Source organism: Vipera ursinii (genome assembly GCF_947247035.1).
Source record: "Vipera ursinii genome assembly, chromosome: 11".
Taxonomy (NCBI): domain Eukaryota; kingdom Metazoa; phylum Chordata; class Lepidosauria; order Squamata; family Viperidae; genus Vipera; species Vipera ursinii.
In genome coordinates, this window is record NC_139524.1 from 9684230 (window position 1) to 9709649 (window position 25420).

Consider the following 25420-nt stretch of genomic DNA (forward strand, 5'->3'; position numbering starts at 1 on the left):
CCTCTTCTAGAACGTGAATGAAGACCACTGTCCAGCGCAGACCTGGGAGGACCGTGGTTTGGGTTCTGTGCCTGAGGGTCCTGAAGCTGCTGCAGACCTTGGTTTGGATGTGTTGATGGTTGAAACGACTCCAAAAGGTTCTTCTGATCTGCTGGAGATCTCACCCTCTGTCTGCCTTGGGGAGGAAGGCGGCTCCCAGCAACGCGAAGAGCTTTTAGGCGCATCACAAGAGACGTTGAGGTTGGAGGAAATGCAGAACCAAAGGACTTCCTGTCAGGGTGAACAATTGCCACACAAAGAGGAAGGGGAGTGTTTCTCTTCCGTTGGAGACTCTGGGGCACCGTTGGAAGAAAATGAGAGCAAGAGGACTTTTTATGATGCTGCTGGCCTCACCTCCTTGGGAAATACCACCAAGGAAGCTGGAATGACCTCCTCCAGTGCTACTTTGGAAGAAGGGAGCTTGTGTGAAGGACATAATCTCTTCCAGGAAGTGCAGCTGGCTGAATCGAGAGTAACGGAAAATACATCCCCAGCTTCCTGTGAGGGCAGCAATGTAAGTATGGGACAAGGTGAATGCAAGAGTTGCACAGGGGCCATAGATGTTAACGTGACATCCCAACCGTATATGAAAAATGGGGAAATTGACATGGAGCCTTATGGGACAACAGTTATGGAAGCGTTGCCATTATCTGTTGCATCACAAACCACTCCTGCTGCCTCCTTCTTTGGGGATGGTGACCCTACTGTCTCCTGCAAAGATAAGAATGAGCCAACCCCAGTGCCAGAAGGTCCTGTAGATGTGGTTGCTACTGCAGATGTTAGTTCTCTTGACAGTGGAAGTAGCAAAGAGACCCAAACAGAAAATCACATCAACAGAGGACCAAAAAACACTGCTACAAAACAATCAGAGGAGAAGGAGAAGGAGAACATTGCTCCAAACCCTGGAGCAATACCCCAAAACTTTATAGACACCTCTGGATTTTCTCTGGAGCATCCTTCTGTGATGGCAGTGAATGATGGAGGGCAACGGAGAGATGCAGATATGTCTATTGAAAACACTGCTTTGGATTTGAGCAGCAAAGAGCGGAGTGCTCCTCTAGAGGGCGGTGTGGAAGAGCCCAGGAAGAGCCCCACATGCGTGCAGTCCCAGGCTGCCTGCGGTGGAGCTGAAATCCCAGAGACCTCAGCTCTAGAGCAGAGTGAGCAAAAAGTAATTGATCTGACACCAATAGAGACCGAAGGAAACGCCGATCCTGCCACGGTTGGTCAGGGGTCTCTTGTTGCACACCAGGATGAGAAACAGGATTTGGGCGAAGACCAAGAGTTCAGTTCCTCTCTAGCGCACACAGATCCAGGCGATGGCCCTGAATTGCATCCGGACGTTCTCAACTCTTTTCTGCCGCCCTCCGATCTCGAGAAGCCTCTTTGTGGACCGGCAGAGATGATAGGAAGCAAAGAGGAACCGGATCAATCTGGCGAAAGCCTCCAGAAAAGCATAGCCCTGACATCAGCCTTGCTTGTGGAGAAAGCTATTCAGGAGGCTCGGATGATTGTTACGCAGAAGGTCGATGCTACAGCAGCCTCTGTTGGCCAGGAAGCCTCTTCACAATTGGAGAGCCTTGCCCTATCTTCGCATGGTAAGGGCACTCAGTGTATTCAGGAGCATTTAGTGGGCACACCCTCTGCTGCTCTTAATCAAGACTCCAAACAAAACCAGGAAGTAGGAACAGCAATAACAGCAGAGCCAGCAGAGCCAGCAGCAGCAGCAAAGCTGCTGACTAGAGCAGCTGAACAGGGAAGCCCAGTGCAAGGTGAGCTGGCAGCCACGTCTCTTGCTCTGGTGGATGGCTGGGAAAAAGACAAGGAGCCCGACTCTTCTCAGCTGCCTGAAAGTGAGAAGGAACTGCTTGGCAAGGAAAAGGCTTTGCTGGAGAGCTTCCCTCTGGGAATCCTTGTGCAACCGGCTTCCTACGATCTGGGTAGAGAGCACCCGGTGGATGGAAGCAATGCCCAGCCTGGCTTAAAGGAGGAAGCCTCCAGTCTGGAAGCTGAGGAGCAAGTAAAGGTAGAGGCGGTCGGGGATGTTCCTCCACAGCCTGGCTTGGCAAAGGGTGCTCCTCTTTGCAACAGGGATACTCCTTCCCCTGAGGTCATGCTGAACCCGGGACTTGAGCGTGGTCCAGGTGGGCAAGCAGCCTCGCCAGCTGGCAGAACATTGGATGTGATGGAAGCTCCTCTGACGGCTCTTGAACTGGCCATGGAAATTGGTCTTTCAGAGGAGGAGGAGGAGGAGGGGGAAGTGGAAAATATCCCTTCCCGAATATTGCTTCAGCCAATTGCTGAAGAACTCCTTTGTGACTGTGATCCTGGTCCCGAAATGCCCTTGTTGGTTAGTGAGATGGATGTTACGGAGCTGGGAGAGTCAGAGAAAGAGAATAGGAGGACTAGCCAAGCTGAACCAGAATCCCTTGCCTTGCCTCTCTGCCCTCTTCCCGGGACTGAGCAGTTGGACAAAGTTGGAATGAAAGACTCTGCTCTGGACCCTGGCTGTCTGTTGTATAATGTTGACCTGACGCCTGGTCAAGTGATATTGCCGGCAGAAGCACATGTCTCTTTGGAATCTCTCGCTGGAAATCCCGTGGAAGTCCCCTGCTTGGTGGAAGCCAGCCCGGAGGAGACTAGATGTCTCCTTAATGAAGTTAAAGAGGAGATAAATGTACAGCCTGACAACAAAATGAACTCTGCAGCCCTGGAACTAACCAGCTCTTCACCTATTGCAGGTAAGAAAATGAAAAAAAAAGTGTGATTCAGTTTTCTTCTGTTAAGTCAGCAGAAGTGGGGGGGAGATGTGATTTGTGAATGACAAGTGAGGGAAGTGAGGATCTCTTTGCTGGAAGGACGCAACTAGCAAACTTGGGGAAGAGAAAAGCACGCAAAATCTGTATTTCTTTGTTTGGGAAATCTGTAGGTGGTAGCCTGGTTGCCCCAACTTCTCTTTCCCCTTTTGCACAACTAAACTTCAGGCTGTCAGTTGCTTGAAGCACACACCTGCTTCCTACCTGACCCTTTTCTTTTGACTCTTTCCCCTTTAAATTGTCATCAAGGTACATGGTTCTGCCCTACAAAGCATCTGTTAAGAAGGAGAGTGAACGATGTGTTGTATTAATGCAGGCTTCCTTCCAGAACAGGTGTGTCTATTTGTTGCGAGGTTTCCATGTTTCATGCTGGCTTGGCTTGGTCAGAGAAGACCACAGAGCTGTGGGCTAAACTTTTGCCTATCAGCTGCTCAAGTTCTAAAAGCGTCTTTTCAAGATGGCCCAGATCCAAATGTAGTTTGAAGCCACAGGAAAGCTAAACTTATTTAAAAAAAAACACAGTCCCCATTTCTGCTTTATGAAAAATCCTTTCTGAATAGGGTACCCACTCTGTGTGTGTGTGTGTGTGTGTGTGTGTGTGTGTGTGTGTGTGTGTTTGCTGGGCTTCCAGCCTTTATTTCCGACTTGAGAAAACAAAGGCCCGGACGAAGGAGTTTGATTAGCGAGAGCAACGTTGACAAGCGAGGACCTGAAGGATCAAGACGGACCGGTTGGACTCCTTCTTTAAAACCATTTTGCCTCTTCTGTAACAGGAGTTGTTAGAGCATATTGTTTTCATTAGTTTTTTTTTTAAGGTGAGAGCGAGGAAGGTGGTGAGGGAATGAAGGAAAGGCTTCCCCCCCCCTCCATCTGAGCTGTAAACCTAGAGGCATAATTGTTGGCAATGCTTAATGATAGTTTAATGCAAGCTTTCATGGCTCCACCTGTTCAGACAGCTGGTTAAAAAGAAAACAGCTGATCTCTCCCTGCTGCTATTATGGAGCTTGCCCTGAGGAATCGCAGGTGTGGCGGCCTCTTCCTCTCCCCCCCCCCCTTGAGTTTGATCCGCTGCAAATTAGTACCAGCAAATTTCTCCCTAAGTTAAAACTGAAGGAACATGACAGATTGAACCAACGTTGGGCGTGCACTCTCTCTCTCTCTCTCTCTCTATTTTTTTTAACACAATGTGAAAGATTCTGTCTTCCCTTTCCCCCAATAAACAAACAAACAAACAAACAAATATTGCTGCAAATTAGTACCAGCAAATTTCTCCCTAAGTTAAAACTGAAGGAACATGACAGATTGAACCAACGTTGGGCGCGCACTCTCTCTCTCTCTATATATATTTTTTTTAACACAATGTGAAAGATTCTGTCTTCCCATTCCCCCCAATAAACAAACAAACAAATAAATATTGCCTGCCCTGTCATCCCAGGCTGAACTGCAAATAGAGGAAAAACTGGGAGCGTTTGCTGCTTGGAGACTAGCAGAGGCCGGGCGTATACAAGATCATTTTTTTTTCCACAGGAATAAAACTGGAAGGAGCGCCCTACACAGCCTTGGGAAAAAAATAAATAAATAACAGCTGCTCTTAGGCCCTGCTTGACAGGATTTGGCATCCAGCAAGCTCCATTTTATTTTTGTGATATTTCAATCTCATGGGGAGGTGTCTGTCATGCGATCCTGGAGCGGTTCATTTCTCCTTTCGGGCTTAGGAGTGGCAGCCTCCTAAATTTATTCCCTCACCCCCTTTAAACTCTGGCTGTTGATTCTAAGCAAGTAGCATCCAGAAAGAAAGAGCAAATACCCAGCTGCAGAACAGATGAACTGCCAACTTTAAGAAACAAACAAACAAAAAAACCCATTGTTTTTAAAAACGCAGTCTAGATTTTTCTGGGCGTCGTCAAAAAGGGGGGCCCGTTGGAGAAATCTTGCCGTGGATTTTGTAGAGTGAGGGTGCCTTGAAAGTGGAACGTGTCTACCTAGGTCAGGGGTCTTCAAACTTGGCCCTTTTATGACTTGTGGACTTCTGGGAGTTGAAGTCCACAAGTCATAAAAGGGCCAAGTTTGAAGACCCCTAATCCTAGGTGAAGGTCTTTGCTGGAAGCTGCTTTGGCATCAAAACTGCTTTGCTCTGAATATGTGGGGAAGCTAAAACCAAAGGCGCAGGGGAGGGGCTGGAAACGGGCACCTGTAATTAAGGCGCACTTCCTGCTTTGCACCTGCTACCAGCCGTGGTGCTGAGACTGCGTAGTTTTAAGAAAGCTCCTGAGCAACTGGAGAAACAGGATTAAACTGGAGTCTCCGCCATGCCAGAACACAGCAAAGGCGAGGGTTTCTGTCCACCTGTACTTAGCTAGTAGAAATGGCCTCAAGGAGCTAGAGAACTTGCGTGGAGCACCGGGAGCCAGCTGAGAAAGGTGTGTGTATGTGGAGACCTCCAAGTGGGAGCGAGAAAAATATTGCTAAACTCTGCGTGTCTGTTCACCAGGGGAGATTCTCCAGGTGACTCGGCAAGAAAGAATGGTGTGAAATGGAGAATTAAGTGAGTGGTTGGCTTGCATTGCTCACTGTGTCCGTCTCTCCTTCTCTCCCTCTGTGATGTCAAATCGGAACCACCACTTTTTCATTTGCTTGCGGTCCGGCTCTTTGGCCAAGCACGCTGTTGTTTGTTCTGAGCTCAAGCCGAGCTTGTTCTTTCTTGCCAAGGCATGCTGTTCTCCCCTGTGACTTTGAGGAGACATAGCCGCTCTTGCACCACAACAAACACAAAGGCTTATAAGCCATTCCTAACCCCCCCACGCCCCTCGATTCTCCATTCCCTTCTCTTCTGGTCTTTTTTCCCCAACTGTTGTTGTTGGTGCTGTTGAAAGCTGTCAAAAAATGTTGTGCTGTGGGTTTCCCTTGCAAATCCCATCCTCCTTTTGCTACACGAGAGAAGTACAAGGTAGAAATGAAGGGCACTACTTGTTCCAAACTCCCAAATGTTGGTTTGAAATTTAAACTGATTGTGCTTATCTAGCAAGTTGGTACAAGCTTTTTTGAGTGCTTTGCAGAAGATGGTTCACAGATATTAAGTAAAGCAGTGTTAACCAAATGACTGGTGAAGTTACTGTTTGCTGAAGTCTAACATGATAAGTGGAAACCAGAAAAACTCTTCCTCTGTACAAAAACCTCTGTATTTTGGGTTCCTCAGAAATGATATTCTAAACCCATGACCACCGCCAGACCAGAGGATCATCTAGCCTGATGTTTTTGATTTCAGGTTTCTCCAACTCCACCCAGCTTGGTGCCCTCCAGATATGTTGGAGCTGCTGTTTCCAGAATGCCCAGCAAGAGAATACTGGCTGAAGGATTCTAGGGATTGCATTTCCAACACATCTGGAAGACGCCACTTTGGAATAGCCAGGCCCACTGGGTCTGGAAGAGGACTTCCATGTGAAATTCTTTTAAAATTGGGAAGGGGTTGAGCATTGAGCACGAAAAACATAAGTTCTACAATTGAACTTATGGGGACATGACAGCAGTATTCCAGTATTGGAGAGGCTGCCTTCCAAGGAGGAGGGGGTCAATTTATTTTCCAAAGCACCTGAAGGCAAGACAAGAAACAATGGATGGAAACTAATCAAGGAGAGAAGCAACCTGGAATTAAGGAGGAACATCCTAACAGTGAGGACAATCAACCAGTGGAATGACTTGCCTTCAGAAGTTGTGGGTACTTCATCACTGGAGGTTTTTAAGAAGAGAATGGACAGCCACTTGTCTGAAATGGTATAGGGTCCCCTGCTTAAGCAGGGGTTGGACTAGAAGATCTCCAAAGTCCCTTCCAGGTCTATTCTGATTGAATGAATGATTGATTGATTGAATTGGGATGAAGTGCTTTTTTTAATCTCCAAGGGATGAATCTAAGAAGGTGGTCCTAAACCAGATGTGTCCATTGGTCTTTGTAGTCCAGTGTAATTTATTCTTGACTGGCAGCAGTTTTCTAAGATATGCGATACTCATTCCTTACGTTAGAAGATGCTGGGATTGGCTGGCTGTACTGGTTCACACTGTTATGAGCTGGAGTCCCACAAAGCATGTTCTTCACTTTTGTTTTTCAGAGACTGTAAGAAAATTACGGGTAATCCTCAATTTACAAATTTCTGTTACTAAATGAGACAGTTAGGTGAAATTTGCCCTATTATACAAATAGTGAATCTGCCTTCCCCATTGACTTTGCTTGTTGGAAAGTCGCAAAAGGGGATCACGTGACCCCGGGATACTGTAACCGTCATAAATATGAGTCAGTTGCCAAGTGTCAGAATTTTAATCAGGTGATCCTGGGGAATGCTGCAAAACTCTGAAAAACGGCCGTCAGTGTCTTTTTTTCAGCGCCACAGTAACTTTGGTCATTAAATGAACTGTTGTAAGTTCTCTCACTACGTTTTCTGCAGTCAATGCTCTTCTTATGCATTCACGTGCAGCAGAAATGCCAGCGGCTCAGGGTATGAATTGCAGCAATTAATTGCAAAGCATTTTTAATGCTTGTTACCGACATGCTACTCAACACATAGAAAATTAATGTATCAGGGGAAAGGACTTAAGAAAGGAAAGTGTTTGCTTTCTGTGAGCAGAAATCTCTGGTGGGGCGTTTAGTTATAGAGAGTGCCTTTGACTCTGTCACCCAAAAGTTTGTCAGATAGCATGCATTTATCTGCGAATATGAACTGGTTCTCCTGTGGCTTCGTTTCCCCTTCTACCTCTTAGTATCCCCTTTGATCTCTTAAAGAAGTTCTGATATTCAGCTTTCCAAGAAACCTGGTTTGTCTCTTGTTTCCCTGTGAAACAATTTTCAGTGAAAATTAGAAAACAAATCAGTGCAGTAGATTTTGAGCCCATCGTCCTACGATGAGATGTCATCCGTCTTATTGAATCAAGAAAACTTGGGCTGTAAAAAAAGGAAGTGACCAAAGTTTTGAAATTACCTGAAATATACACTCCTTAGAGCAAAACTGAAACATCAGGTTTAAGGGTGGTGGTGAGGGAAGAAGCTCAGCCAACCCTTTCCTTCCCTGCTTGGGAAGAATTGGGAAGTCACAGAATGACCTAAAACGAAACCTACGTGGGTAGCCAGAAAAGGAAGGGAGACCAGCTAGGTTGTTAAAACTGGAGAAATGATTAAAAGACACACTAAACATTTTTTTCTCTTTTTTTTTTGCAGATTCTCTGGAAATGAAAACCGAAGAAGAAATGGATTTTCGGACAGATCTAGCTGAGAGCATTACTTCTGAAGCAAGGGTGAGGTTTCGTTTATTTTCCCCGTCTCCCATCACTGAGCGTTGGCTATTGATTGAGGAACAAAAATGCACATGACCCCTCGCAAAGCTAATTTCCTTCTATTTCAATTTTTATTTTTATTTTTGGTCTTTAATCACGAGGAAGCAGATCTTTCTTTTTAAAATTTTCTCATTGGGTTTTAATTTTCCAAAGTTATGGCTTTCTGAACCCTCTCTTTCTGTGCCTGGAGTTCCGTTCAGTAGCGTGATGGCCGGAAGATAGTTTGAGCTGGTTAATTCATGGTTTTGGATTTCTGGGCGATCAGTTTGCAGGAAGGACTGTGTTTCTGTTGTAGATGAGCGTTGTCACTGCTTGAGAAAGTTCTCTTGTGTGTGTTAATTGAAGGACTCTCTCTCTGAACTTGGCAACTTCGAGATCTGAATGAAACATCAATGACTGAGCAAAGGATTGCTTCCACCTGCTCTGTGAGTGAGATAGGCAATCTTTAAATTGGATAAATAAATGAATAAATAAATAAACATTTTTCATTTGAGAAAGTTGTTCCCCCATTGGCTTAAAGGGTGAAAGGCAGTTCTAAGCCTCTTGAATACCATTCCTAAGCATCCGTGCAAATTGTTGTTGTTATTATTGATTGATAATGAACACTTGAGAATTTGTAGTAGTTATATCCATGAAAGAGGCCAAAGTCGTTTGGGAGATACCTTCACCACCAGTAACTATCTTGCAATTTTACTTAGGTTTGATGGGGTTGTCAAGATATAATGCTCTAGATGATGTTCAGACTGGGTTTGGCATTTCTGTTTACCGAATTAGTCCTTTCCAAGGGCCTGGGGTAGGCAGATGTGGTGATTTGATGGTCTTACAAGTATCATCGCAGGATGGAAGCTGTTCCCAGTAAGCCTGCCTTTTGCAATTGACTGATGGTGAATTTGTCAATGCCGATGGTGTTCAAGAGGTGCTCCAGTTTTTTTGGGGATTGCACCCAAGGCGCCTATTATTATTGGTGCTACCTTTGCTTTCTTCTGCCACAGTCGTTCTATTTCTATTTGTAGGTCTTAGCATTTTGTTATCCTCTCCAGTTCTTTCTCTCCTATTCCGCTGTCTCCAAGTAGTGGTGTTGCCACTACCACTATCCAGACTTCTTTTTTTGGTCTTTTTTGTGTGTTTCTTATTGACAATTGTTAAGTCTGGGGTGTTGTTGTTGTTGCAGTGTCTCTTGAGTGGCTTGGGTGGGTCTGCTGCAGCAGGATTGACATGAGTCCATTTGCTGGGATTTGGGGCACCTGGTAGCAAGGATCTTTGAGCATTGGCCACAGTTAGATCCCTTGTTCCTTTAGATGTTTTGAAAGATAACAATTCCTACAGTTGTTGATTTGGAAGGTGGTGAGGTAGTAGTGGTGTCATTGTAGACATCTGAAATGAGAAGGAGGGAGGGAGGGAGGGAACGAAGGAAGCAAGCTGATCAATGCCTGTATGGAGAAAATAGTGTGGAACAGAGCATAGCCAGTACTAAGGCACACAAGAAACTTACATTTAGCTTTTTACACGATTAGGTGCTTAAGGTTTTTTGTGACTTGTTTTAATGCTGTTTTTTATTGACAAATTGATGTTCATTATTTTATTGCAAGAGTCTTCAGAGGAGCAGCTGATGGGATGGGTACCATCCTGTAATTGTACCGTTTCTTGCTGTTTAAAGTGTCTTCGATACTTTGCTGTCGGTGGTAGTTGGTTGAGTTTTGTGACTAATTATAAGAAGACTTTGAAATTTCAAACCAAAGGGCAGAATGGAAAATATTTTAAATAAATACGTACAGTAGAGTTCCCAGTTGGTCTCCTTCTATGGATTTTTTAGCATCAGCAGCAGGTGGCTTTGATCTTCTTTACATTGATGTTGGATGAGAAGTTTTTCCCATCCACCACCCCTTCTTGAAGTCCATCAGATGCTTCCCAAGTCACATTAAGAACTCTGTTTGGTCTTGGTATGTTTCAAGAATAAAGACGGTTTTGTCCAGATGACCCAGTATGCTCTTCTTTTGACTCGTTGCATCACAATAAGATGTGAGAACAATTTGAGAGAACTGTACTCCTTTGAAAGCAAGGCCAGGCAAACATTTTCTAAATGATTTTGCACTCTTGAAAATTACTTTGCCCCCCGCCACCCCCAATTTCTTCAGATGGGTTACTGTTAACACAAGGACCTCAACTTTTTACTTTTTCACAATAATATACACTAGTCATTTTTATAACAACAAACCTATTAATCAGCAAAACCAAAAGCCTTGGTGGAGCAGTGGGCTAATGCCTCCTTAAGTAACACCAGCTGCCTGCAATTAGGGCAGGTTCGAGTCCCACCAGGCTCAAGATTGACTCAGCCTTCCATCCTTCCGAGGTAGGTAAAATGAGGACCCAGATTGTTGGGGGCAATTAAGCTGACTTTGTAATAATGCCGCTTGGGGTGTGTGTGAAAGCCCTAATAAGCAGACATATACATAGAATGAAGGCTACTGCTAAGCTTGTAAGCCGCCCTGAGTCTTCGGAGAAGGGTGGGATATAAATGGAATTAAAATAAATAAAATAAATAAAAATTTAAAAAAAAATCAAAGCTTCATTCTTTCCATCATGTGCACAAAAATCAGAAGCAATGTCCAAAGGAAAACAAAATTAAAATTCCTTGGATAGAGAAATCAACTTAACCATCTTTACTTCTTTTTCTATTTGCTGTGGGAAATAATATACATTTCTGTTTATACCTATTAATCCTCATAAGCTATCATCATTTATGTCGTCTACTGTTCTAAGTTGAGTTGGAAGTCAAGACTTATTTCGCTGACCTTTTTTACTTTTTACCCCACACTCTTTCCTTTCCCCCTTTCCTTCTTGTTTTCCATTATTTTTATTTTCTCTGTATTATTCATTCTGATAAACTAATAAAATCTTCAAGTACAAAAGCAGATGGGTTAATGTTGCCAAAGAGGCAGGATTTCAGCTTGTTTCCTTGCCATCTTTAAGGTGCTTCTTTGAACACTAATAATATAAGTCTCTAACGAACTTGGAAAAAAATATCTTTTAGATATAAGTCAATATTGGTTTTTGGTTGACCATCTCTGTTTTTCTGAAGAATAAGCTCTTGTTGAATCAAACCATTTTATCTGGATAAGGACAGTATTTACCATTGATTATGTGTTGTGGTTTTGCTATTGTAATAATAGTTAACTGTGTTATCTTTTTATTGTACTGGATACCCAGGGGATATCCATTCCCCAAGCCAATCCAAGAGTGATGGGAAGATGAGTTTCCTAGGTGTATATGCTGCAAAGCTCATATTGGTCAGATGGGTGTTTTGCTCAGTGGGTTAGGACGCTGAGCTTGTCGATCAGAAGATCGGCAGTTTGGCGGGTCGAATCCCGAGTGCCGCGCAACAGAGTGAGTGCCTGTTACTCGTCCCAGCTTCTGCCCACCTAGCAGTTCGAAAGCATGTAAAGTAGAAAAATAGGGACCACTACGGTGGGAAGGTAACAGCGTTCCGTGCGCCTTTGGCGTCTAATCATGCCGGCCACATGACCACAGAGATGTCCTCAGACAAGCGCTGGCTCTTCGGCTTTGAAACGGAGATGAGCACCAGCCCCTAGAGTTGGAAACGACTAGCACGCATGTGCGGGAGAACCTTTACCTTTACCTTTGATTTTCAAATGGGGAAGTAATTGATCTAGCTATTGCCGGGAGGGTCTGGGAAGGCACTGATCATATTTAAAGTGAAAGGTTTAAGGAACTGAGATTTTGCAATAGTGTGGAGAAGCAGAGCAAGCTTCTCCCCTCCTGGCTGGATCTGTTAGGATAGTTCTGTAATTTGTGTTTTTCTTAGAGGATGCATATTATTGCCTGGCTAATCTCTTAACTCAAAAGTCCACGTTGCTCTAAAAAAGTGAGCTGTTTATGAGTCGAGTGTGGTGCCTTCCATCTGTGCTGGATTTCAGGTCCCATAATCCTTGGCCTGCTCTTGCTTTTGACCCTGGCTAATAATGCTTCTGCAGTAGTAGTGTCTACCTACAGAGAGGCTTGGCGTTCTCTCTGCAGGTGGTGGTGATTAGTCACGACCAGTCTTTCACGTATTTTTAACAAAGATAATTTTTAGAAAAACCAACCGCAGTAATCGCATCTTGTGGCAATGGTTTCCATAAATTGGATTACGTGTTGTGTGTCAGAAAATTACTTGAGGGTGGGGAGGAGGGGAAGCTTGCATAAAGGAGAAGAGGCTGCCCATCAGGTTTCCTGCTGGCTGTAGAAGCAGATGTTGATTTTGCTCTTTTGCTCTCTTTGGTTTTGCTTTATGACTAATATGCAAATATAGTGATATCAAGCACTTATGAAGCTGCAGTACAGCAGTTTTTTTTTTAAATCAACCTGATATCCTCTCTATATGGATTGGATTCCTGCCTCCTAACCAACATCTGGGTCTTCTCCTACCAGCATTGCTGTCATTCCCAACCAACAGTTCAGCTTTCCTCAAAAATGGTACACAGCAATTCTTAGCTTCTCTTGAAAGTTAATTAGGCAATTGAATGACACTTTGCTTTCTTAGTCTTGAATGTGAGGCTGTAATTGCTAGCTTATGAGCAACATAGTTCAGTCCTTCTGCAAATGGTTTTATTGAGTATCTTCTTTGATGTAAATCATGATTCACAACAACTTTGGGTGGGCAAGGAGGGAAGAGAGGAGAGGACACCACCAGTTGTAATTTAATGCTAGAGTGCACATTTATGATCCTCTTGTCTTTTTTGTTTCTGTAGCGGTCTGATGGTGTTCCCACATCATGCAAAGCCAAAGCGTGGTTTGTTTGGGCTTGATTCGTCATATTGTGTGGATACCGCCAATTGTAGTCGATGCATGTTTCAGGAAGCCATAGTTAAGCATAATACGTGACTTAGATTCTATTCATAATAAACCAGACTATTCCCCGGTTCTTGGAGGAGATGGTAAAAATAAAACAGACAGCTTTCTTTATAACTTTTACCTTGTTGCAGTGTAAATGACAAACTTTAAGTTGTGATTGATTCTTGGTGACTTAATGGATACATTCATGTTGGGTTCTTTGGTAACAATATGGAATTATTTACCCTTACCTTCTTCCAGGATGTGTTTTTCTGTGTCAGATCTAGTCTACAACTAGGGCTTTCCCAGCAAAGGACTTCTCAGCTTTGGAGGATCAGTCCATATCAACTAGAATGCTAGATGCTGTCAACTTCTGTGATAATATATCCGTTGTCTAGTTACCAGCCCTCTGATAATCAAACGTATATTATTCTTGAATCACCTCCCTTTTTATTAGAAGATTAGAGAATTAAAAGGCGTTGTAGACTCACTCAGCACGCCTCTTGATTTCTTATAGATATTTTGGTGGCTAATCTTTGAGTGTTTGCTTTGAACAGAAAGACCAAGCTGCCTGTCAGAAAGTTCCAGATGAATAAACTTTGACATATGATTTTACGTTAGGTCTTAGCAATAGCTCTTTCCCCCCCCCCCCCACAAATGACAACTTCAAGCAAGTAAGTACTCTAGGGTTTTCATTGGCTAGTTGGTCTCTTTGCTTGCAGACAAAAAGGAAGAGGCAGTGAACACTTGCACATCAAGTTGGTCTAGTCAGAATGAATCAGGATGGAGATGCTTCTCGGGGTTTGGTGTGTGAGAGAGACTGGTGGAAGTGACTGTGTGGGCCAGTCTTTTTTTCCCCGTTCTCCTTCAAATATTCCTTTCAAACTGATCTTTTCTAGTATGGCATCAGGAATGTCGAGGCAAATGGAAAGTTTGCTACAGAACCAGTGACCACAATTTCCTGTTCCAAAGTGTGGAAGAGAGAGAAGTTTAAAAACCAACAAGCACATTGCACTTCAATAACTACATTGAAAAACCGTAGAAATGTGCTGGAGATACATGGGACTATAACCCTCAAATGGATATTATCTGTCTGTCTGTCTGTCTAGCTCTAGCTAGCTATCTACCTACTTCTCTGTCTGTCTGTCTGTCTGTCTCTGCCTGCTTGCCTGCCTGTCTATCTATCTATCTATCTATCTATCTATCTATCTATCTATCTATCTATCTATCTATCTATCTATCTATCTATCCTCTGAATTGATTAAAGGTAAAGGTAAAAGGTAAAAGTTCCCCCGCACGTGCTTGCTAGTCGTTTCCGACTCTAGGGGCCGGTGCTCATCTCCGTTTCAAAGCCGAAGAGCCAGCGCTTGTCCGAGGATGTCTCCATGGTCATGTGGCCGGCATGACTAGACGCCAAAGGCGCACGGAACGCTGTTCCCTTCCCACTGTAGTGGTCCCTATTTTTCTACTTGCATTTTTTACGTGCTTTCGAACTGCTAGGTTGGCAGAAGCTGGGACGAGTAACAGGCACTCACTCTGTTACGCGGCACTCGGGATTCGACCTGCCAAACTGCCGACCTTCTGATCGACAAGCTCAGCGTCGTAGCCACCATGTCCGTCTGAATTGATTACTTTGATTCAAAGTTTAGACCTGGGGTTGAAACAGTCTTGATCTTTCCAATAGATAACCTGCAATTGAAGAACAGATCTAGATTTGCAGAACCTCCTACCATTGGTCAGGATTTCTTTTGATCCTGCATCTTTAACCTAGAATTGGGAGGTGCAGTGTTTTAGACCAGCTGGTAATTTGTGGATTCTCTGAAAATGGTTCAGGAGCACCAGTTAGGTCACATCAGCGCTAGCAGTGATCACTAGCGCTGATGATGTAACTTAGTGGGATAATGAAACCTCTTCAAACAAATAAACAAGCTCAGAGAGCACCAAGGGTTCCACAAAGAAATAAACACACACACACTCACACATGCCTCCATGTTTATATGTTCTTATCAGTTCTGCTGGGAAATAAAATATACTTCACCCTTTCATATTTGCAAGTGTTGTTATGATGAATATGTGAGATCTGACATGCCTTTACACACTTGCAAGTCCTAAAGAAATAGAACACCGTACAGGAAAAAGGGACAATTAGCATTTTGGAATCGTTCAGGTTTATAGCATCTTTGGATGAACAAATCTGGCCACTTCAGATTTGTTTGATTGTTGAGCAAGGAAAAGTTTCTCTCTTGCTTTCTTTCTTCTGGGCACTGCTCTGGACTGGAACAGGCATGCAATAATCTGAAGTGAAGAAGTTAATGTAGTCCTTCAAAGATGAAAGCAAAATTCAATTTATGGATGTGGAAAAAGTTGCTTCTTCCTTTGGTTAATTCACTCCCCATATTCACCTCTTATTTTCCTTCCTTCCTTCTTCCATTGAGGCCCTTGATGCCTTCTGCATGGCACAATTGATGCTTTCAGCCAACAAAGAAAGGGCAACCTAAGCTTCGGGGGCAAAATGGCCATTAGGGATGAAAAGGACCCTCTGAACAACGAAATGCATTGTCCTTCTCTCTGTTTGCAAGGAATGACCTCTAAGTAAAGCTAAGAAAGGGCTGTTTTGCAGGGGACAGATGTGCATAAATCCAAGATGCTCAGAAACTCAACACCTAAACTCCATCTAAGCCGAGGGAATCCTTCCCATGGTTGTGTGTCCCTTCTTCTGGAAATGGATCCTCAAGGTACACATCTATTATTAGGAGGTGCATTTTAAGCAAATCCAAATGACAGAGTAGCTGGCCTTGGGAGTAGGTTTAAGTGGACTGTAGGATGTACCAGATGTTCTAAGGAAGGGATGATGTCATAAGTCCAGAAGAACTTCTTAACCCTCAGGGCATAATGCCGGAAAGATGACATTATGGTACCTAGAATAGCTCAACAAAGTTTCAGGCATTGTTTAATCTTCTGCACATCTGCCATCATCTTTTCTCTGATAGGATCCTTCAAACAATAGAAGAGGCTACTCTGGAAGAAATGTGTTAGGGCAGCTGATATTTTTAATTCTTTAGTTAAACATTTTCGAAAATAGACGGGACAACCATTTGAGGCATTTATGAAGAGACTGGGCAGCCATTTGTCTGGAATGGTATAGGGTCTCTTGCATCAGCAGAAGGTGGGAAAGGTTCTTTGAGATATACAGGATGTTAACCTAGGCCTGTTCAATCCCAGCAATTATGGCTTTTCACATTATCTCAGTTTACATTTTGTTATGTGGGTGGCAAAGTATGTTGTCCTGGTTCTTAATGTGTGGCATTGATGGATAAGCAAATAAATAATGTGTGTGTATTTTTTTTAATGAAATAGACTGTAGCTATATCCAGCATTCTATTCTGATATAACAGGAATGCATTGAGATGTAACTCAAGCATATATGTTAGATCAGGGGTCCTCAACTTTGGCAACTTTTAGACTTGTGGACTTCAACTTCAGCTTTGCTGGCTGAAGAATTCTGGGAGTTGAGGTCCACAAGTCTTAAAGCTGTCAAGGTTGAGGACCCCTGTATTAGATCATTGATGCTTTGGATATTTTCAGACAAGATTGTTGCAGTGTGATTTGGGTGGTCTTGACTTGGATGGACATTGGGTTCTACCAATGGTTCTGCCTCTCTCCGTGGTGTTAGCCACGCACAAGAGGGAGGCTTTGCCATCCTGACTGTTTCATTCTGTCTATATTGACTAGATGTAGGAGAAGACCAGGCTGAGCCCAAGAGAGGGTTCAAAGGCATCGGCAGTCTCAAGTTCCTTTGCACTCACAGTAGATCTGACTGTTACCCATCTTAAATTCTGTTGACTCTTACCTGCCACCAATTTGCTTTGACTGTTAGTAGGTCAGAGTCTTGTAGAGAGCTTAATCTTGGATTAAATCTATATATTCATTTGAACTACCTGGACTCCTGATTTCCTGCTCTTGACATTAGGCCTAGCAATACTGCTTCAGAGTTAGATAATAAATCAAAGCTACATTCTGCTGCCCCATAGAAAGTTATAAGTGTAGAACTAAGTATCTCTTGAGCAGGAAATGTAACACTGTATCAAATAGGCCAACTTTGTGTTTGATATTATTGCTACTAGATGCAAAACCTATTTGGAAAAACCGAGACATGCTTGATAATTCATTAGGTCCTGTTCCCTGCCGCTGAATCTGTTCCATTGCAAGAGGTGAAGTTTTGTTCTGCTCCGCTTCCAAGTGGCAGTTAGCTTTCTCCTTAAATGCAGGGAGGGAAATGTGGGATTGACCTCAAAGAACAAATGCTGACTTATCAATATGGACAGTTGCCTCGGGTGGGAGGAGAAGGGCTTGAAAGCCTTGGATGTTAACAAAACAGATGACCACATTATGTAATCCAGAAGGATTACATATACATACATACATAAAAGGTAAAGGTTCCCCCGCACATGCATGCTAGTCGTTTCCCACTCTAGGGGCCGGTGCTCATCTCCGTTTCAAAGCCGAAGAGCCAGCGCTTGTCCGAGGACGTCTCCGTGGTCATGTGGCCGGCATGACTGGACACCAAAGGCGCACGGAACGCTGTTACCTTCCCACCGGAGTGGTCCCTATTTTTCTACTTGCATTTTTACGTGCTTTCGAACTGCTAGGTTGGCAGAAACTGGGACGAGTAACAGGCGCTCACTCTGTTATGCGGCACTCGGGATTCGACCCGCCAAACTGCCGACCTTCTGAACGACAAGCTCCATCCTAACCCACTGAGCCACCACATCCCTTACATACATACATACATACATACATACATACATACATACATACATACATATTCTTTTTGGATAAGGTTGCTGCATATTAAAGGCAAGGGCAATACAGGGAACAAAAAAGCACTGATTTAAAAAGGAGATTTCCCAAGCAATGTTGGGTTAAAATCTATCTGTCTTTCCATGCATCCATCTGTCCATCCATGTATCCATCCGTCATATCTAACTTTCTATCTATCTTCTATCTGTTTCTGTCCATCCCTCCATTCATTCATCCATCCATCCATCATATCTATCTATCATCTGTCTGTTTGTCTGTCAATCCACTCATCAATCCATGATATCTATCTTTCTATCTATCATATCTGTTCGTCCGTCCATCCGTCCATCCATCCATCCATCCATCCATCCATCCATCCATCCATCCATCCATCCTCTACAACTCACTCATAGGTGACTCCAGAAAGCTTACAACATTTCAATGCTCAGTGAAGCTACTGGATGGTCAATCATGACTTCTTCCTGATATTCTGTCTCGAATCTCATGTCAGCCTTGCTACAGTGGTTCCTCCTTTTGGGCCTACTGAACAGTGGAGTGACCTGTGGAGGAGCACCAGTGATCTCCCCTCAGTTTGATAAACCCAGAACCTGTTGTGGCTAAAATGTCGCTGCCAATGAATGATATCTAATGCCCGAGGGATGGTTTAAGGTACAAGGAGCTGCTCTGCAGGTGGACTTCAACTTGCGGCCACAATTGAGCCCAACATTTCCATTGATAAAAGCAAGGCAGCTAAACTGAGTTTTGCCCCATTTTACGATCTTTATGGCCATAGTTGTTAAGCGAGTTACTGCAGCTATTAAGTGAATCATGAGGTCATTAAGCGAATTGGGCTTCTCCTGTTGACTTTGCCTGGCAGAAGCCAAATGGAAAGATCACAAATGGTGATCACATGTATGTACAACTGTCAAAAATACATTCTAGTTGCCAAGCATCCAAATTTTGATCTCGTGACCGTGGCTGCTAGGGACGTAAGTATGAAAACTAGTCATTAGATCACTTTTAAAAGTATCATTGTAACTTCCAGTGGTCCCTAAATGAATGGCTGTAAGTTAAGGACCACCTGTATGTTATATGGACCTTGGGATTCCTTCCTCTCTATGTGTGCATGAGACCTCCACCCTCAATGCACGCTCTCTAAAGCCTCAACTCATTTTCATTAAATTCTGGCTGGTTGGTTTCTTTCTTTCTTAGTATTCCAGAGTCACAATCCAGGAACAAAAGCTAACTTACTGGGCTTTGTTGTTACCAGGCACAGTGATGCCTATTTCCTGGGTGAGATCCTTTCAAAACAAATATTTAGGTAACAACCCCTTAAGTAAAGTAAATGGAGGGAGAAAAAAAAATCGCGCAATGAACTTTGGGGAAGCTTTTCATGTATCGCCCACCTCTGTAGCTCACAAAAAGAGAGAAGAGGCGGACTTCCCAAGGGACCAGTTGTAAAGATTCATTTTACAAGAAGGAAGCTGAAAGGGCCCAGAAGCTGTTTCCATAGGAGCTTGGCAGTTTGCTGATCCGTTATTTGGCACGCTCTTAAACTGCACGTCAGGTCCGACCGTTCAAAAAAGGCAGGTCACTTAGGCAAAGGGAGGCAAGCATCCCCCAGTGATGCTAAGAGGAACTGTCCTTTTGACCTTCCTGCACTTACAAGCATATCAGGGAACATGTGCCATTGGCCCGGCCATTTCAGAGAGGGACAGTTCTCACCCAGAAGATAGGAAACAGGCAGGCTTAATGAGCTCAAAGGCCTGTTTAACATCAGGGCTTTTCCGGCAGAGATGTCACCGTAACTCAGAGCCAGGCTCTTGATCTGGGCTGCCTCCAGTTATTTCATGTTTATTTTGCCCTTCTTTCCAAGGCTTTGGTGGGGGGAAGGGAGCCTATACCTGCGTTCAGAGAAAAAAGTGACAATAAAGGTTATCTTATATCAGACATGTCAAACACAAGGCCCGGGGGCCAGATCCGGCCCACGAAGTGGTTTCATGTGGCCCGTGAAGCCATCCTGGAAAGAGTGAGGGAACGGCCCCCACTGCCTTGGCCCTGGCCCAGAGACCCTCCTTCTGCCAGAGACCCCCAGATCTGTCCCACTCCTGCCCAGGTCCCAAATAGGCGCCCTTGATGTGAACGATGTAGAGCTGGCCACGCCCACCCAGTAGGCCATACGCACTCTAGCCACGCCCACACAGTAGGCCACACCCACCCTGGCCATACCCACCCGGCCCCCTGTGGGCAACCGCAATGCTGATGCGGCCCTCAGTGAAATTGAGTTTGACACCCCTGTTTATATCCATTTATTTTTCCCTTCCCTTCCCTTCCCTTCCCTGCCCTTCCCTTCTCTTCCTTTCCTTCCCTTCTCTTCCTTTCCTTTCCCTTCCCTGCCCTTCCCTTCCCATCAAGGCAACCTTCACAACCATCCTGCAGAGCAGGGATCTTCAAAGATGATGACTTGTGGACTTCAGCTCCCAGAATTCCTCAGCCATCCCCTGCTACAGAGCAAGCTAAACTGAGACGTGTTTGCTTGAATCAATAGCCCAGTGCTCTTAGACATGTGGCCTTTCAGCTCCCCATCAGCAGAATACAGATAGTCCTCAACTTACGCTTCATTTAGCGACCGTTCAAAGTTACAACAGCACTGAAAAAAAATGACTCATGACCATTTTTCCCACTTACCACCATTGCAGCATCCCTCTGGTCACGTGATCAAAATTCAGAGGCTTGGCAACTGGCATGTACTGACGACAGTTACCGTGTCCCGGTGTCGCACGATCCCCTTTTGCGACCCTCGGTCGAGCAAAGTCAACAAGGCGGGGGGGGGGGGGGAAAGCCAGCTTCCCTTAACGAGTGTGTTACCAACTTAACAACTGCAGTGATTCACTTAAGAATTGTGGCAAGAAAGGGCACAAAATGGGGCAAAACTCACGTAACAACTATCTCGCTTCGCCCCAGAAATGGGGGGTCAACTGCGGTCGTATGTCGAGGACTGCCTGTACCACTTGATGGGGAGTTGGGAGCTGCAAATCCAACACAGCTGGCATTATTATACTAGCTCTCTGCCTAGACTATTTTCTATCGTATTTGAATCTGGCCCATCTCTTTCGCCTTTGGCCCCGAGCATCTGCCCCGTTGAAAAGGGGAGTCCCCGATCCTTGCTGGGTGAATTTGTTTTTTCTTTTCTTTTAGCGGTACCAGATAATGTCAGTAAGAAAGGGGCAGTGATAGACGTTTCTCCTCCTCCTGATTTTAATCTGATGCCTGGCACCCCGGAGTCTCTCTGGTTTTCCAGAGTGATGATTATCTGACACGCAGGGTTGATGAATGTAGACAGCTGGGACTTGTCACTTGTCATCCGGGAAGGTTTAGTCACTACTTTCCTCTTTCAAAGCCACCCTTTCCCTCCCTAACCCCTTCCTCTCCTCCGTTGTTGGCCCCTGCAGTTTGAGTGCCCGTCCTCCCTACCTTTGGCGCTGAGACCCTGACGGTTGCTGAGAATCTGGCAGTGGGCCTATTAGATCAGGAGAAGAGCTGTCTTCAGAAACTCTTGTGGTGCTCTGTTCTTTTACTTTTTTTATTGAAAAGTTTTAAAATACATTTTTGAATACAAAGAAAAAAAAACCCTCCTCCCCCCTCTCCCCAACCCCTCCCTCCCCTCCCCTCCCCCTCCCCAACTTCCCAGAGCTGAATACAGGGTATAAAAATACAAACAAAACATAATCTAAAATAGGCTAACAACAATAAGACATTAAATTCTATCGCACTTTAACTCTCCATCGTCAGAATAATAATAAAATGACTACTATCTAATTATACATCATATAAATCCACTACTTATTCAGATGCTAAATGAAACTTTTTACACCCATATTTGTTCTGGATATAATCAATCCATCTCCTCCGTGCTCTATTCTTTTTCGTTAAGATATTTTTACTAATTTTACTAATTTTACGAAAACTAAGAGAAACTAATAATTAAGATGAGGCAGAGAGAAGCAGTAAAGAAAGAAAGCAGAAAGCTGAAAGTGCAGAAAAAAAATAAAGAAAAGGAAAAACAACTTTCAAGGGAATGACTTCTGATTCTCTTTTACATCGGTTACAAGTATAAATTTAATCGGACCTCTTATTCCAGGAGTCTTCAAACTTGGCCCTTTTATGACTTGTGGACTTCAACTCCCAGAATTCCTCTGCCAGGCACGCTGGCTTAGGAATTCTGGGAGTTGAAGTCCACAAGTCATAAAAGGGCCAAGTGACTTATTCTAAGGGTGCAACAAAACTTTCGTTTTTTCCCCTCTATCAGCTTTTTTTTTCTAATCCTCAAACCTGTATGGCATATTTTGTTTTTGTTTTTTCCTGTCTCACACAAAAAAAGTCCAAAAGGAGTTTCCAGGCAGCATTAAAGTTGACCCAGTGTCTTTTCTCTGATCAAAGCTGTCGGTTTGACAATGTCAGCAAGCACCATCCTCTTCATTATCCATTCTCCTATTCTGGGTAATGTCCCACTTTTTGTGCATATAAAAGTCTTACTGCTCTTATCCTATATAAAAACAAACCTCCATGAGTTTTTCTCCCCAACTTTTTATCAGTCCCAAAGCAAACACCTCTGGCTTCAGCTGTATATTAATCGTTAAAATCTTCTGAATTAATTTAGGTATTTCAATCCAATTTTTTTTAGCATTTTTTTTACATGTGCACCAAGCCTTCTGATCTGTACATTTTTTATTTATTTTACTTTCCCAGCAAAATAGGAACAGGTCACCATTACGTGGCCAATTCTGGATCGAAAGTCCTTTTGGTAAACTGTTGGAGAACCCTAAGTTTTAATATGTTAGCAACTACTGGTATGATAGCATCAATGCCACTTTTACAAGCCAAAGGGAAGAAAAATATCAAAATTGGCTTTTTGGTGAAATCTGTAGAAACAACCTACTCCCGTTGAAAGAGAATTAGAGGTAATGGACATCAAAATGTATCTTTTTACATTGCGGAATATAGAGGATCAGTATACGGCACACGTAAAAACTTAACCAAATTTAATTTAATTTAATTTAATAATTTAATTTGTATACCGCCCTTCTCCCGAAGGACTCTTTCAAATCAATTGAAAGATCCAGTAGCTGCTTATGCACTTGGTCAGTTCTCACCTTGGTGTGTTAATTTTCCACATTGTGTGAAAGACAGTGAGATTCACTATGCCCATGGTGATTCACCGCTGACTGCTGCCATGCATTCTATATGATCTACTTTTGGACAGTACTAGAAAGCTGTAAAGGGAGGTGGTGGCTCAGTGGGTTAGGACGCTGAGCTTGTCGATCAGAAGGTCGGCAGTTTGGCGGGTCGAATTCCGAGTGCCATGTAGCAGAGTGAGAGCCTCTTACTCGTCCCAACTTCTGCCAACCTAGCAGTTCGAAAGCACATAAAAATGCAAGTAGAAAAATAGGGACCACTACGGTGGGAAGGTAACAGCGTTCCATGCGCCTTTGGCGTCTAGTCATGCCGGCCACATGACCACGGAGACGTCCTCGGAAAAGCGCTGGCTCTTTGGCTTTGAAACGGAGATGAGCACTGGCCCCTAGAGTCGGAAACGACTAGCACGCATGTGCGGGGGAACTTTTACCTTTACCTTAGAAAGCTGTAGATGGTAGAGAAGATGGCAAGCAGATTGCTACCATGCCAAACTTAATAGTACAGAAGATCACCAGCTTTAAGGCCACCTGTGATTAATTGATTCCCAAACTGATGAAATCTGGCTAGCCAGTGAGTAAACTTAACTCAGGCTTAAGCCAGCTGACATTCCCATAAGCGACAGGTGTCATCTCCTCTCCACAAGAAGTGCTGGAGAAAGATCATTAGAAGTGCCTACTTTTGATGACCTAGCTATCTATATATAATGTTCCTGTTTGAAAGCAAAAATATTGGTTGGCATTCTTGACTTGACTCCTCAACGCATTTTATGAATCTCAGTTCGAATCAAGCTCAGAGCGTCGTTTACTTGGACGGCTGTTTCAGTCCTACTTGCTGCTTCTAGGGTTCCCTTCGTGAAATGTACACGGGGTCAGGTGACAGATCTGCTCAGCAGTAACTTCCTTGTTTTGGAATACCCTTCCTCTGGAGGCCTGTTCACTCAATCCTTGCTTGCTTGCTTATTTTGAGAACGGTTGGATGCATCTTATTCCAGGGTGCCTTTGGCATAGATGCAGAATAGAGTTGGAAGGGACCTTAGAGGTCTTCCAGTCCATCCCCCTTCTCAAGCAGGAGACCCGCCTATACCATTCCAGACAAGTGGCTGCCCCATTCTCTCCTCTTAAAAGCCTCCAGGGAGGGAGTACCCACAACTCCTGGAGGCAAGCCCTTCCACTGGTGAATTGTTCTCATGGCCAATGCTTTATTTATTATTTGGAGCTATATGGGTTTGCTGGTGCTGCTGCTGCTTCTCCTTTGTCGTACTCTGCCCAGGTCTTCAGATGGTTGGGCAATTTACCAATATTGTAAGTAAACAAACCAACCCAACTCACTCATTGAATTTATGGTACTGTGTGAATTCCCCTAAGGAGTTAATTTATTAAGCAGGCTCAACATGTCCAAAGAAAACCATGGTTTTAAAGGGAGAAGTTTGCAGGACTTTTATTTGAAAAGAGCCTCTTCTGTTTACCTTTGAAGCAAACAAAGAGTGACATTGGTAATGGAGTAGACTCTGTTTTCAGCCAGGAAGCGGTTTTTTTGGGTTGTTTTTTTTTTAAGAAAGTCTAAGTAGGAAATTGAAGACAGTGCTGCCATCTGCTGCTGCTTCCCTTAATATTTCTAGAAATACACATGATAGCAGAATTCAAATTTATCTGAAAATAAGACATGCCTCGTGCTCAGTAGATCTCTCATTATGCCAAAAAAAGGAAATTTATTTATTTTATTGGATTTATATACCGCCCTTTCCCGAAGGACTCAGGGCGGTTTACAGGGTATTTAAAACAAGGAATACAAAAGTTAAAAACAATTTAAAAAGATTAAATCAATCCCTGAACAAAAGTAAAAACCCCAATTAAAATTAAAATTCTCAGAAATGCTATGTGATCATAGATCCCTGATTGTAGGGCTAATAAAAAATGAGTTAAGTTTAATAGTAAGCTTACTTCTAAATAATGTTTACCTTAGTGCATGTTTTGCTAACCCAATTAGAAGAGGGCAAAAATTAGGAAGCAACGACTTTCCGTTTGGCAGCCGTCCTGTGTCATTTGCCTTTGCCTAACGTTACTGAGGGGGCAGTTCTAGTCAACCAACATTCACAGTCTTTTAGAGCATAGAATAACAGAATTGGAAGAGACCTTGGAGATCATCTAGTCCACGGGTCGACAACCTGTGGCTCCGGAGCCGCATGCGGCTCTTTGAGCCGTCTCCTGCGGCTGCCAGCCGCCCGGTGCGCGCGCACCTCTTCGAACGGGCAGTGGTGCGCGCGCACCTCTCCAAATGGAGAGTGGCACCGCCCGTTTGGAGAGGTGCGTGTGCACCTCCCCGAATGGGCGGAGGTGCACATGCACCTCCCCAAACCTTTGGAGAGGTGCGCGCATACCTCCGCGCGAACGGGCAGCGGCGCCGCTCTTTGAGGAAGCTGC

The 25420-nt window shown here is 44.0% G+C and overlaps 1 protein-coding gene across 2 annotated transcripts in view; it reads left to right on the top strand.

Moving 5' to 3' along the window:
- AKAP13 (A-kinase anchoring protein 13) overlaps positions 1-25420 on the top strand; it is a 243512-nt gene that overhangs the window by 118163 nt on the left and 99929 nt on the right. For both annotated transcript variants that reach the window (XM_083371301.1, XM_083371302.1), the window contains 2 exons: positions 11-2780; positions 8059-8135. In XM_083371301.1, coding sequence (XP_083227427.1) covers positions 11-2780; positions 8059-8135 — 2847 coding nt within the window. The remainder of the gene's footprint in view (positions 1-10; positions 2781-8058; positions 8136-25420) is intronic.